General features: G+C 46.5%; 1 protein-coding gene across 1 annotated transcript in view; it reads left to right on the top strand.

Annotated features, from left to right (window-relative positions):
- Window positions 1-12,567, top strand: part of BRINP2 (BMP/retinoic acid inducible neural specific 2) — a 108,567-nt gene that overhangs the window by 51,745 nt on the left and 44,255 nt on the right. The window contains exon 2 of the mRNA XM_059412843.1: window positions 6,461-6,807. Within this exon, the coding sequence (XP_059268826.1) occupies window positions 6,539-6,807 (269 nt within the window). The 5' untranslated portion in view covers window positions 6,461-6,538. The remainder of the gene's footprint in view (window positions 1-6,460; window positions 6,808-12,567) is intronic.

The following is a 12,567-nucleotide window of genomic DNA, read 5'->3' as shown; positions in this document are numbered from 1 at the left end:
TCTCCACACTGTTTTCCAAAGTGGCTGCACCAACTTGCATCCCCACCAACAGTGTAAGAGGGTTCCCCTTTCTCCACATCCTCTCCGACACTTGTTTCCTGTCTTGTTAATTCTGGCCATTCTAACTGGTGAAAGATGGTATCTCAATGTGGTTTTGATTTGAATTTCCCTGATGGCTAATGATGATGAACATTTTTTTATGTGTCTGTTAGCCATTTGTATGTCTTCTTTGGAGAAGTGTCTGTTCACGTCTTCTGCCCATTTTTTACATGATTATCTGTTTTGTATGTCTTGAGTTTGAGGAGTTCTTTATAGATCTTGGATATCAGCCCTTTGTCTGTAGTGTCATTTGCGAATATCTTCTCCCATTCTGTGGGTTGCCTCTTTGTTTTGTTGACTGTTTCCTTTGTCGTGCAGAAGCTTTTGATCTTGATAAAGTCCCAAAAGTTCATTTTTGCTTTCGTTTCATTTGCCTTTGGAGACATGTCTTAAAAGAAGTTGCTGTGGCCAATATTGAAGAGGTTAACTGCGTATGTTTTCCTCTAGGATTCTGATGGATTCCTGTCTCACACTGAGGCCGTACGGTGTAAGAGAATGGTCAAGTTTCATTCTTCTATACATAGCTGTCCAATTTTCCCAGCACCATTTATTGAAATGACTTTTTTCCACTGGATATTTTTTCCTGCTTTGTTAAAGATTATTTGACCATAGAGTTGAGGGTCCATATCTGGGCTCTCTACTCTGTTCTATTAGTTTATGTGTCTGTTTTTGTGCCAGTACCATGCTGTCTTGGTGATCACAGCTTTGTAATAAAGCTTGAAATCAGACAATGTGATGACCCCAATATGCTGGCATTTTTTAAAAGATTTTATTTATTTATTTGACAGAGAGAGACACACACACAGAGAGAGGGAACATGAGCAGGGGAAATGGGAGTGGGAGAAGCAGGCTTCCTGCGGAGCAGGGAGCCCAAAGTGGAACTCAATCCCCGGACCCTGGGGTCATGACCTGAGCTGAAGGTAGACGCTGAATGACTGAGCCATCCAGGTGCCCCTATGCTGCATTTTTTTGATGACATGAACAATTTTGTTACTTATAATATTGATTTCCCATCTATTTCTCCATCTCTTCTGGCTTCTAACAGTAGCTTAGCTTGGCTATACCCTCAACTCCTCCAGTAGGTGATTCTCCTCTAGAATGATTTTCAAAGATTTATTTATTTATTTATTTATTAAATTTATTTGACAGAGAGAGAGCCGAGCGAGAGTGAGCACAGGCAGACAGAGTGGAAGGCAGAGTCAGAGGGAGAAGCAGGTTCCCCGCGGAGCAAGGAGCCCGATGCCGGACTCGATCTCAGGACGCTGGGATCATGACCTGAGTCGAAGGCAGCTGCTTAACCAACTGAGCCACCCAGGCATCCCTCTAGAATGATTTTCAAAGAGGAGACTCTCTTTCTGTCTCGCTCACCAAAATTTAGTGCATGAGCAGCAGATGTCCCAAATCGTAACTGCTCTACGTATTGACACACCCAGCGTAAATGGAGACGGAGACCACCGGGAGGATGCAGCACAGTCCCAATGGGTCCTCATCTAGGTGACAGTGTCAGACTGGTGAAGCTCTGGGGCTCATAACCTCTCCTATTTTGAAGGCTGCCATGACTACTTCTCCTGTGACTTAGTCTGCACTTCATTTTCTCTATTGGCAAAACAGTAATCCATTTCTTTCATGGCTCAACGAGCTTATTTTACTTGTGCCTTTGGTCCAGAGCTAATTTATTATTGGTGTAGGTGTAAAACTCTGTCTTAAGTATGGTTTAAGTGAAATGGAAGTATTTGGCTTTCACAAGTAAATTTATAATTTTTTTTCCTCAGGGAACTAGCTCAGCCCTGACATTAAGACCCTCACATGTAGGGGCGCCTGGGTGGCTCAGCGGGTTAAAGCCTCTGCCTTCGGCTCAGCTCATGATCCCAGGGTCCTGGTATCGAGCCCCGCATCGGGCTCTCTGCTCAGCAGGGAGCCTGCTTCTCCCTCTCTCTCTGCCTGCCTTTCTGCCTACTGATGATCTCTGTCCATCAAATAAATAAATTTTTAAAAATCTTAAAAAAACAAAAAGACCTTCACATGTAAATGGAGGTTTATTCACATAGCTGGCTTTAGGGTAATCCGGTCCTTGCAAGCATCATGGGGAAACTATTAATTGTTTTAACCCACTGAATATTAGCCACACCACCAGAAGCCATGAGAATTTCGATAGTTAAAATTTGCTGGATATTTGTTGTTATCAAATTCCTTGTGATATTATTTGTGGAGCATAAACAGGAAAAGGCCCAAAGCTGTTCCCCTCAAAGAGCCTAATTTTCACACAACTGTCAATGCAGCAATTATGGTGTCTGGTTTTTTTTTTTTTTTAAGGTAAAGGAATACCTTCTAGAGATTTTTTTTTTTTAAGTTTTGAAACTAGTTTTAAACTTCTCTTTCTTAACGAGAGATTTTTTTAGTCAAAACGTTTTCAGATCCTGAAGAAAAGCAATGAAGCGGAAACCATATGATTCCAAGGCCAAGTGTATCAGAGGAGCAGTCGGCACGGAATTCAGGCATTCTTGCTGTACTCAGCAGACTTGGCCCGGCAATCAAAACCATTTGATTGTCAAGCTGATACTCCTATAAGCAGGCAGGTTCCAGCACATTGTGAGCTTTGAAAAAGCATAATTACAAATACAGAATGACAAGAAGCACACATTGACTTAACAGATCTCATTTCTTTCCAAGAGCACACAGCTTTTCACACCTGTCCTTGGAAAACTCTTGATTGGTAGGGGAGGCAACAACCCCCCTTTCACCCCCTGAGTGATAGCACAGGGCACAAGAGGTTCTGGGGCTGGGCCAAGGCCATGTGCTGTCACTGGCTCACCGTGATCCTTCTATAAAATGCACGGGGTTGGTTCATCACACACCTTGGAGGAATGACTGTGAGTGAGGTCCGAGTTATAAAAACAAACCTCTCACCTATGACCTTGCAGGTTCTGTCATCCTGATGGGGTGGGAGGGGGAGGTGAGCAGCCTCACTGTGCTCGGGAACGGCCATGCTAGCTTTTTCACACCTGGGGAACAACAGCTGGTGTTCCTCGGGGAGCGCAGAAACCCCTCACCAGACCAGGCCATGCGCAGAATGGGACAGGAGGACCGCCATCTTTTATGTTGTCTGTATCATTTTCCTATTGCTGTGGAATGAATTACCACAAACTTGGTGGGATCAAACAATACAAATTTACGGTCTCGTGGTACTGGGAAGGGGTTAGTTGGGTCCTCTAATGTTTTGACTAAAAATCTGTCTTTAAGAAAGAGAAGTTTTAAACTGGTTTAAGGTCTCACCAGACTGAAATCCAGGTGTCAGCCAGGGAGGTGGTTTTTACCTGGGGCTCAAAGTTCTCTTCCAGGCTCATGTGGCTGTTGGCAGAATTTGTTTTCTTGTCCTAGTATGAGTAGTTTCCATTTTCTTACTAGCTGTTGACAGAGAGTTGTTCTCAGTTCCTACAGGCTACCTGCATTCCTTTGCTTTATGACCCCAGAAGGCTGTTCACAGCATGACTGTTTGCCTTCTTCCAGGTCAGCGGGAGCTCATCTCTCCAACACCTCCCTTTCTTTTAAAGGGTCTCATTCTCCTGATTAGGTCAGGCCCACCAAAGATACTATCCCCTTTTAAACGACTCAAAGTTAACCGATTAGTAATCTGATCATGGGAGTAGTTTCCCACCATATTCATAGGTCCTGCCCACACTCAAAGGGAGGTGATTATGCAGGGTGTGCACAGAAGGATATGGGAAACTTGGGGGCTGTTTTTAAATCTTACCTTCCACAGTGTTTTTCCCCCATCAGTGCATTTCCACTTTGCTGTGTTTGCTGCCTTGGCCTGCGGTGTCAAGTAGCCCCAGTCTCCAACATGAACCTCCTTCCTTTCCCTCCATCAATATGCTTTTAAAAACAGAACAATATTCTATAAGAGGAATGAATCACCAACAGAGTTTCAGATAATGCAATGAGCCTTCACTTTTATATTATCAAGGCTTAGCATAGTAGTGTCTGGTTCTTAGGAGTTCCCAATTTATGTTTCTCAAGAAATGAATGTGTGAATGATTAAATGAGAAATATTTTGGGCATCCTCTTCAGATTACAGCCTATAAAAGAAATTCCTACCCACCCTGTGCAAGACTGACTCCTTTTAGTTTATATCACGTTCCCCCTGATTTAAAAGTAATACATTGCTTGTTATAAAACACTTGGGGATTTTTCTTCCTTCTATGATTTTGTTTTTTATATTTAACTTTTTAATCCATCTGGAACTAATTTCCCAATATGATGTTTAAAATATTCCATCCCCTACCCAATTAGTATGAAATGTTTTTATATATCTGTGTATATTCTAAGTTCTTGTTTATAATAAGCTCTATTTTGAGCTATCTGTTCTACACCATTGATCTGTCTGTCCAATTTGTGTGCCAGCAGCACCTGTTTTAATGATCAGAATTTTATAATACATTCTCAGACCCAGTAGGGCAGGTGTGACCTGATTATTCTTCTTCTGGGCATCTCTCTTGACCAGCTCATAAAACAAGGGTCTGTCTTGCTGCTGCCCCAGATCCTTAGGAAGCTCAGCTTTCTTTGGCCAAGACCTGGTTACAGAGGCAGATCTAGGTTCGTACTGCACTCCTGCGTCTTCCGAGCTCAGCTCCACTGAATCCCAGTGAGAAGGAAACTGATAACAATCCTGCTTTCTTAAAAATTTACTGTGAGAATTAACTGGGGCAGCGTCTCAGAATCACCCAGCACATGGTAGGTGGTCAGTCCCTCCTGGCTGGAGTGGAGGTGTGACTCTGAAGGTGTAGATGCTCATGCTTGTGTTCCTTCATCTTTATGAGCAGGGAACACAACTCTTTTGAAAGCACAAATACTGAGGCTGGGGTCTCTCGCCTCTGGCCAGTCTCTAGTTAAGAGTATCCAGCATTAATGTGGACCCTCCTCTGGGCAGCTTCTTCAGGATTCACACTGGCCCAAGGGAAGTTTGTTGGACTTCAGCCATTACAGAGTACACTGGGGGCACTGGGGTGGGGTGTGAATCAAATATTGAAGCCCACTTGGCCTGCCCTTATGGGACCCTGGAAAGTGCCAGAGAATTAACATACTCTGCTTCATCCCCAGGGAGCCTCTCTTTGGTGTAAAGTGCCAGAGAATTAACACACTCTGCTTCATCCCCAGGGAGCATATCTTTGGTGTTGGCGGCCAGAGAAAGTCCTTAAATTGCAGGCCCTGGGGTTGGAAGTCATTCTAGCACATTCCAGCACTGAAGTGGTGTTGGGGAGGAGAGCTAGGCGAGACTCTGACAGCATGTGCTGTTAAAGATCAAAGGAATGGATGCAACCTAAGGACCCCCACAGTCTGAGTCAGTCCCCTGCTCCTGTCCAGAGATTTATAAAGACGATTTGTTATTCTTAGGCAAAGGGCACGCACTGGAAAACAAAGCCCTGTGAGGAGTCACAAGGCAGCCAAGAGTTTTGAAGGCCAGAATCTGCTTTCTTGGCACCTTCCCTTCTACTCAGAGAAGACGGGGCATATACTCTCTCACTCCTTCAAAAGGGTCTCTAAAGGCCTGCTGTGTGCTGTCGGGAGCTAGGCTAGAAGGAGACCCAGCCCTGCCTTCAGGGAGCACTCATGCAGCCGTGCAGAGAAGGAACGACAGGTGTCAGGTATACACAGATCTGCTCTCTGCTGCTGCCGCTAGGCGATCTGGCTTCCCGGTCTGACTCCATTCCTCCATGGCCTCCTGTTAAAGAAGGGATCCGCTCTTGGAAACTGGAAGGAGTCTTGGATATTATGTAGTCAAGCCTCTTTGTTCTTTATCAGAGAAAAGTGAACCCAGAGAAGGGAGGGGATTAGCTCCAGTTTACACAGCTTCATCACCGCGATGGGACCCCACTATTTCTCTGTCTCACAATTTGAGAAGTGGGGTCACTGTTCACCTTCCCTCCAGCTTCTAGAGGCCGCTCGCACTCGGCGGGGCTATTACTGACACATAGTGCACATTCTGAGAGAGGAAGACGAAAGCGGCAGATGGTGTTAAGTCAACATGGGGCACACAGAAGCTATGTGCTGTAAAGGTTGGTCAGAGGACCACAGTTCCAAATTCTGGTTTCTTCCCTTAAAAGGCCCCTGAACTTCGGCCACCTTCCTCCTCTCCCCTCAACCTCATCTTCCCATCTGCAAAATGGTGACCGTGGCGTGTCCTCGAGGATCGTTTGCAGAATGCAAGAAAATCTGCATCAGGCCCAGGGCCCAGAACGCAGAGGTGGTGGTGGCGCCCAGGCTTTCTAGAAGGGGCTCTGCCCCGTGCCGTCTGACGCGCGGGGGCCCCAGGGCTCAGGAAGGCCAGGGTGCTCCCCTGACGTCTCGTGTTGACCTTTTCCAGTTCCAGGAGCCCAGGAGGAGCGGCACCGAGCGGGAGAGCGTGGCGAGAGAATGAAGAAGCCAACCGGCCGGGAGAAGCATGAGGTGGCAGTGCAGCACTCGGTTTAAAGGGCTCGGGCCGGCGGCGGCCCCATGGGCAACCCTGCTGGCGCTGGGCCTCCCGGGCTGGGTGCTGGCGGTCTCGGCCACGGCCGCCGCGGCGCTCCCCGAGCAGCATGCCTCCCCCGCCGGCCAGCCGCCCCTGGACTGGCTGCTCAGCGACCGCGGCCCGTTCCACCGCGCGCAGGAGTACGCGGACTTCGTGGAGCGCTTCCGGCAGGGCTTCACCACCAGGTACAGGATCTACAGGTGAGTGCGGCCGGTTTTGCGGAGGGCGGGGGGAGGAGGGTCGGGGGGCGGGGGTCGCTCGCAACCGGGGCTCGCGGGCTGAGCCCACTCCCGCGCCCCCAGACTGAACTATGAGAGCGGGCCGCGGGCCGGGGAGAACCAGCCTCCCAGGTTGGTTTTTAAAAAAAGAAAGAAGAAAACACACAAGCTGGAAAACCTGCTGATGCCTCCTGGGGAACATAGCAAAAGGGTTTCTATTTATAGGTTGTGCTGCTTATAAATTGAGGACAAATCAGGCGGCATGGAGTCAGCGTGGGGCCCGTGCTGCCGCAGGAGGTCAGAGTCAAATGCCTGGGCCGGGTTTTAACTAATGGGTTAGATACTTTTATGAGTTGTAATTACCTAGACATGCAAATGAAGGAAGGGCAGCTCCAGCTCCTGCCTGGGAGGTCTGGGGAGACCTGCAGGGTCCCGGGGCAAGCCTGCCTTGACCCTCCGCCCCAGCACAGCCTCAGCTGGCCTTGCCCGTGGAAGAGGACTGGCTCTTCTTGGCCCTGTAGACCTATCCTTGGGAGCATCAGGGCTGAAAGACATGAGACGGGCCAGGTCCATGTGATGAGGGAGAAACCAGGCACGTATTCCTGGCTGCTGGACCAGCACTTCAAAAGGAGGTTTCTAGAAATCCTCACCTTGTGTGACCCAAAGAGCCTCAGAGCTCCCAGAGTGCATCTCTGCATAAAACCTTCCCTTGCACCCCTCTGCCCACTTGTCCTGTTGTCACGGCTCTCGCCCTCTTCACCTTGCCCGTGGTCGTCAGACAACCCTGGGAGCGTGGCTGAAATTTTTTCCTTTTATCAAAGGCATTGATTTTCCAAATACAAATGAGTTTCTAATGCAACAAAAAGAGATAAAACACACATCAAAAAAAGCACAAAAAAGAAATAAAACCAGAAAAATCATTTGTTCCTTTGGCAACTTCAGGCTGCTATTGTTAACCTTTGGCACAGGCATTTTTAGTCCGATGAACATACTGAAGTTTGGACCCCTCTTGCTTTACATGCCTTATGTACACCAGCTCCTTTAATCCTTAGAACAGCCCTATGCTGGAAGAACAATTATTACCCGCTTTTTACACATGAGTTCAATGAGGTCCAGAGAAGTTAAGGAATTTGCAGAGGGGCACATGGCTTGTGAAGACTGGAGCCAGGATTAGCTTCCAAGTCGTCAGACTCCAGGGTCTGGGTTCTTAAAATATATTTAGAGACAAATTTTTTGTTGTTTCTGAGAGTTTTTTTAAACTTCTGCAATAACCGTGCAGTCTGTTGAGGGTAGTGTAGTGTCTCAGAAATAAGGTTTTAGGCTTTTCATCACTGGAAGACTCCTCAGTGGTAGGAGCAGTCATTTACAGAGGCAGTTCTCCTGGTACCTGATTCCCACACACAGAGGCTGACAGAGGGACAAGGTCAGATGCCTGTGGGGCCGGTAAAGTCCTGCTCTCAGGAGCAACCCACCCAGCTCTCCTGTCAGACCATTTCTCTTCCACCATGCTTGGATCTGGTTTGGTCTTGGAAGAGCTTGCCATGCACACTCTGCTTCAGGGGCTGTGGTTCTTGCCATCTTCCAAAGACTACAGAAGAAATTCGTTAGAGCCCCTGAGGCAGGATGCCTCCATCTCTGGTTGGGTGAGGCCGAGCTAACACCTGCTCCAGGGAAGCTGAAGGAGCAGAAGAGGTTGACTCGACTTCCAGTAAATGCATAAGAAACTGGACATGTGCGCCCCCTCCGCCAATTTCCTATAAGGTCATTCAGAATGATGCTTCCCTTTATTAAAGAATGTGTCTTCTTTAAGAGAGAAAATCTACCCTAGAATATATTTAAGCAGCAAATCCCTCTAGTCCAGGAAAACAAGATTTAATTTACCTTTGACTTTTCGGTTCATCCCAATTTTTAGAAGCACTGTTATCGCCAAATATATGTATGTATCTATTTTAAGTATATTGGAACTGAAATGTCAGGTCGGGGATCCCAACACCACCATCCACTTTGAAGGGCTATTGGAACCAGAGGGAATAAACCATCACATTTCCTCTCCCTCAGTAGATTTTTCTTCTCATGGCATCCCAGCCCCAACCCAGCAGCCCCTGAATGCCTGGGTGGCAGAGTTGGCCCATGGGGAGTTTCTGTAATCACTTCTGAACCATCAACCGTTCTATCAGTTGGTAATGGTTTCCTGATCATTTACAGTGACAAGCGCTTACACTGTGCCGTTTTGTTTTTCTGAGGTCAGTTATTGCATTGAACCTGTCATTCTGACAGGAATGCAACCTTCTGATATGTGACCCTTTGGTGGGGCGAAGAGAGAGTGGTCGCACAAGGCTGCTCCAGGAGCATTCTGGGAGTTTTGCCTTGAGTTGTTAAGCAAAATGGTGGATCCCTGGATACTATTGTAGGGTTCTATGTCATCCCTGCGGGAATTCACTTTTATCCCTTCTGCTTTTGACTCAAGTAGCAGTTCTCTTTGGCAAATTCAAGACCTTGCGGACTCTGACGAAAGTGGTCACAGAAAACTGGCAAAATATACATTGAAGGTCATCCCCAATGACCAGAAGGACATTTTGTCTAGAAGGGTACAAGGAGGAAAAGCGTACAGACGACATCGGCCCTGGGTTTTGAACAATCAGTCTTTCATTCTTTTTTTTTTTTTAAGATTTTATTTATTTATTTGTCAGAGCGGGCACAGGCAGACAGAATGGCGGGCGGAGGCAGAGGGGGAACCCGGCTCCCCGCTGGGCAAGGAGCCCCCCCCCCCCCCCCCCAGTGTGGGACTCGATCCCAGGATGCTGGGATCATGATTTAAGCTGAAGGCAGCCGCTTAACCAATTGAGTCACTCAGGCGTCCCTTTTATTCGTTTCTTTAAGAAAGCTTTCTGTATATACAATTCAGATGGTGTTCACCTGCGCCTTCCATGGAAGAAAGGAGATAAACTGTGGTGGGAGAAGAATAAGGACTTTCCCATGGGGCAGAAGCACACGAGCTCTCTCCCACAGCAGGAGAGAGTCTCTCCTCTTCTTGGGTGTGAATGGATCATAACTAGCAAATGGAAAGGTTCTACTTAGCAAGGTTCTGCTTAACAGCTCAGAATCCCACCTGTTCTTACTTGGATATCAGAATGTGCTCTTAACTTTAGAAAGAGAACTGGTTATTCTAGAGAAGCTTTGGCCTCTAACTCTGGGCTCCGGGAGATTGTTGCTCTGTCCATTTCAAGTTTGTATTCCTGTAGGCTCAAGTGCTTTAGAATAAAGGTTCTGAAGCCAGATGGCCTGGGTTCAAATCCCGGAGCTGCAGCTTACTAGCTACATATTGTTGGGCAAATTACTTAATTGCTTTGTTCCCCAATGTCCTTACTTATAAAATCGGGACAATAATAGTTGCCTACCTATTGGGGTGATGTGACAATGAAATTAGTTAATTGATGTTAAGCACCTAGAACAATGTTTAATAGATATTACCCATTATTGGATCATCCTCAACAAATATTAGCCAACAAAAGAATGGTATTGAGATGAGAACCATGGGTGCTGTCTTTGTGATAATGTCTGCTGAGGGCTTCACACCAACAAAGAGAAAAAAATCATTCTCTTGCTTTCCTTTTCAAAGTATATTAATCTTTTTTTTTTTTTTTTAAAGATTTTATTTATTTATTTGGCAGAGAGAAAGATCACAAGTAGGCAGAGAGGCAGGCAGAGAGAGAGAGAGAGGAGGAAGCAGGCTCCCTGCTGAGCAGAGAGCCCGACGCGGGGCTCGATCCCAGGACCCTGAGATCACGACCTGAGCCGAAGGCAGCGGCTTAACCCACTGAGCCACCCAGGCGCCCCCAAAGTATATTAATCTTTACCCCTCAATCGAGTTCTCTTTGGAAGAGGAAACCAAAGGATGAAGGGATCCTCTGTGGGGCATACACTGGTCACCACAGGTAAAAATCTTTCTTCTAAAGTCAGGGATTGCTAACAGAGCAGGCCTTCCTTAGGACATCCTCCAGATGCCAGTCCCAGCCAGGGACTAAACAGACCATCTCAGGATGGCATTATTACGAGAAGAAAGACAATATGCACTCTTGTTAAGCCTTCCTAAATAACAGGATGGGCTTGGCTATCACATCCAGCTTTGGGCAAGCTTTTAAATTCCATTTGCCAACCTCTCACCATGTCCTCAAGTCCTGTTAGACCAAGATTGGAGAAATAAGCCCACTTCTCAGACCCTGTCTCTTCCTTGTCATAAGAGTTTTAAGGGCAGAGATCTCGTCTCCAATTCCATTTGTGACCTCAATGCTCCCTCCCTTGCTTGACTCCATAGCCCCCACTAGGACAAACACTTAAGTGCTTGACCTCTCCCAGCAGCACTGGGAAGCAGATGGGGGCTATCAGGGCCCAAGACAGTGAGACGGACTTGTTCAAGGTCGGAGAGGTAGCCACTCACAGCCAGAAATAGCACTCAGGGCTCCTGACTTCGAGTCTCCTACTCATTACTCTAGACCATGCCACTTCCCTCTGACTGGTAAGTGCATCTTCATCATACCACGCAAGCTAATCAGGCACCTAAATTGAGCTGATGCAAATGTAAATATGGTTTCTCGAAACACTCTAGCGGTAATGTTCCATTCTCTCCTTGCTACAAATCAAAATAATGAGCAGTCTGTTTTTTTTTTATTTCTTTTTGTATTAAAGCTTTAATAGAGAGATAATCATGGGATTGGAAAAAATCCAAACCACTATGATGAAACGCTTGAAACTCGGAAAGAATAAATTAAAATTAAGAGAGAAAAGTTAGAAATCATACAGAACAATGAGCATAATATGGTGGTTGGGAGAAAAGCAAAACTAGATGTAATTCCAAATTATTGATCTTAGTCATTACTACCCCCATTTCTGTCTGCTGTGCTTTTTTAGAAAGGAAAGGTCTAGGGATACATTCGAAGCCTTTGGGGAAGAAAACAAACAAAAATGAAATTAAATAGGTATCTTCCTTGACAAAAAAGGATATTATATTTTGATCATATTCTGAGCAAATATTGCCACTTTTGAGAACCAGAGTAGGGAAAAACTGAAAAACAAGAGAGAGAGAGGCTGGTAACATTGAGGCAGGCATGTGTTTTAGCAGCTGCATCTGGAAACATCTAATAGGGCGAGCAGGGATAGAATCAGATGATGTAAATGAGGGCGGTTAGGGCAAAAGAAACTTCTAGCAACAGGCACCGGAGAAAATACAAGAAAATACAATCTTTGTGCAGTTCATCAGGATGAGAAGTAAGATTTGGCAACAGCTTACATGTGAAAGAAGGGAGAAACAGGAACAACCAAATGTTTGATCCATACTTCTCCAAGCTGGGTTGGTGCACCAGCAGCATCCGCGTGCCTTGAGAACTCGTACCCATTGCAGGAGCCTAGGGCCTTACCCCAGACCCTCAGAATCGCAGTCTGTATTCTACCAAGAGCCCCAGGTGAAGAGTAGGAAATGAAAGCTTGAGAAGTGCCCTCGCTGATTACACTAAGTGCTTGGGAGGGGGAGAGGAGAGCAGGGTGGACCAGGGTGGAGAAGGACAGAAGGCAGCATCCCCCATGATGCATTGCAGGGAGTGGGGCTCTTTCTAGGGGATGTTATAAATGACATAGAGTCGTAGTCAAAGGAGGTGAAATTCAGGAATTACTAGCGCCAAGGCACATGAACTCCTAAGATAGATCCAGCTGCTGGGAGAAAAGTTTACAAACAGAAAAGGCTGGAGG

The sequence above is a fragment of the Mustela nigripes genome, chromosome 10 (genome assembly GCF_022355385.1).
Source record: "Mustela nigripes isolate SB6536 chromosome 10, MUSNIG.SB6536, whole genome shotgun sequence".
NCBI lineage: Eukaryota > Metazoa > Chordata > Mammalia > Carnivora > Mustelidae > Mustela > Mustela nigripes.
The sequence above is the reverse complement of the archived record's forward strand: the minus strand, read 5'-3'. Positions and strand labels throughout refer to the sequence as shown.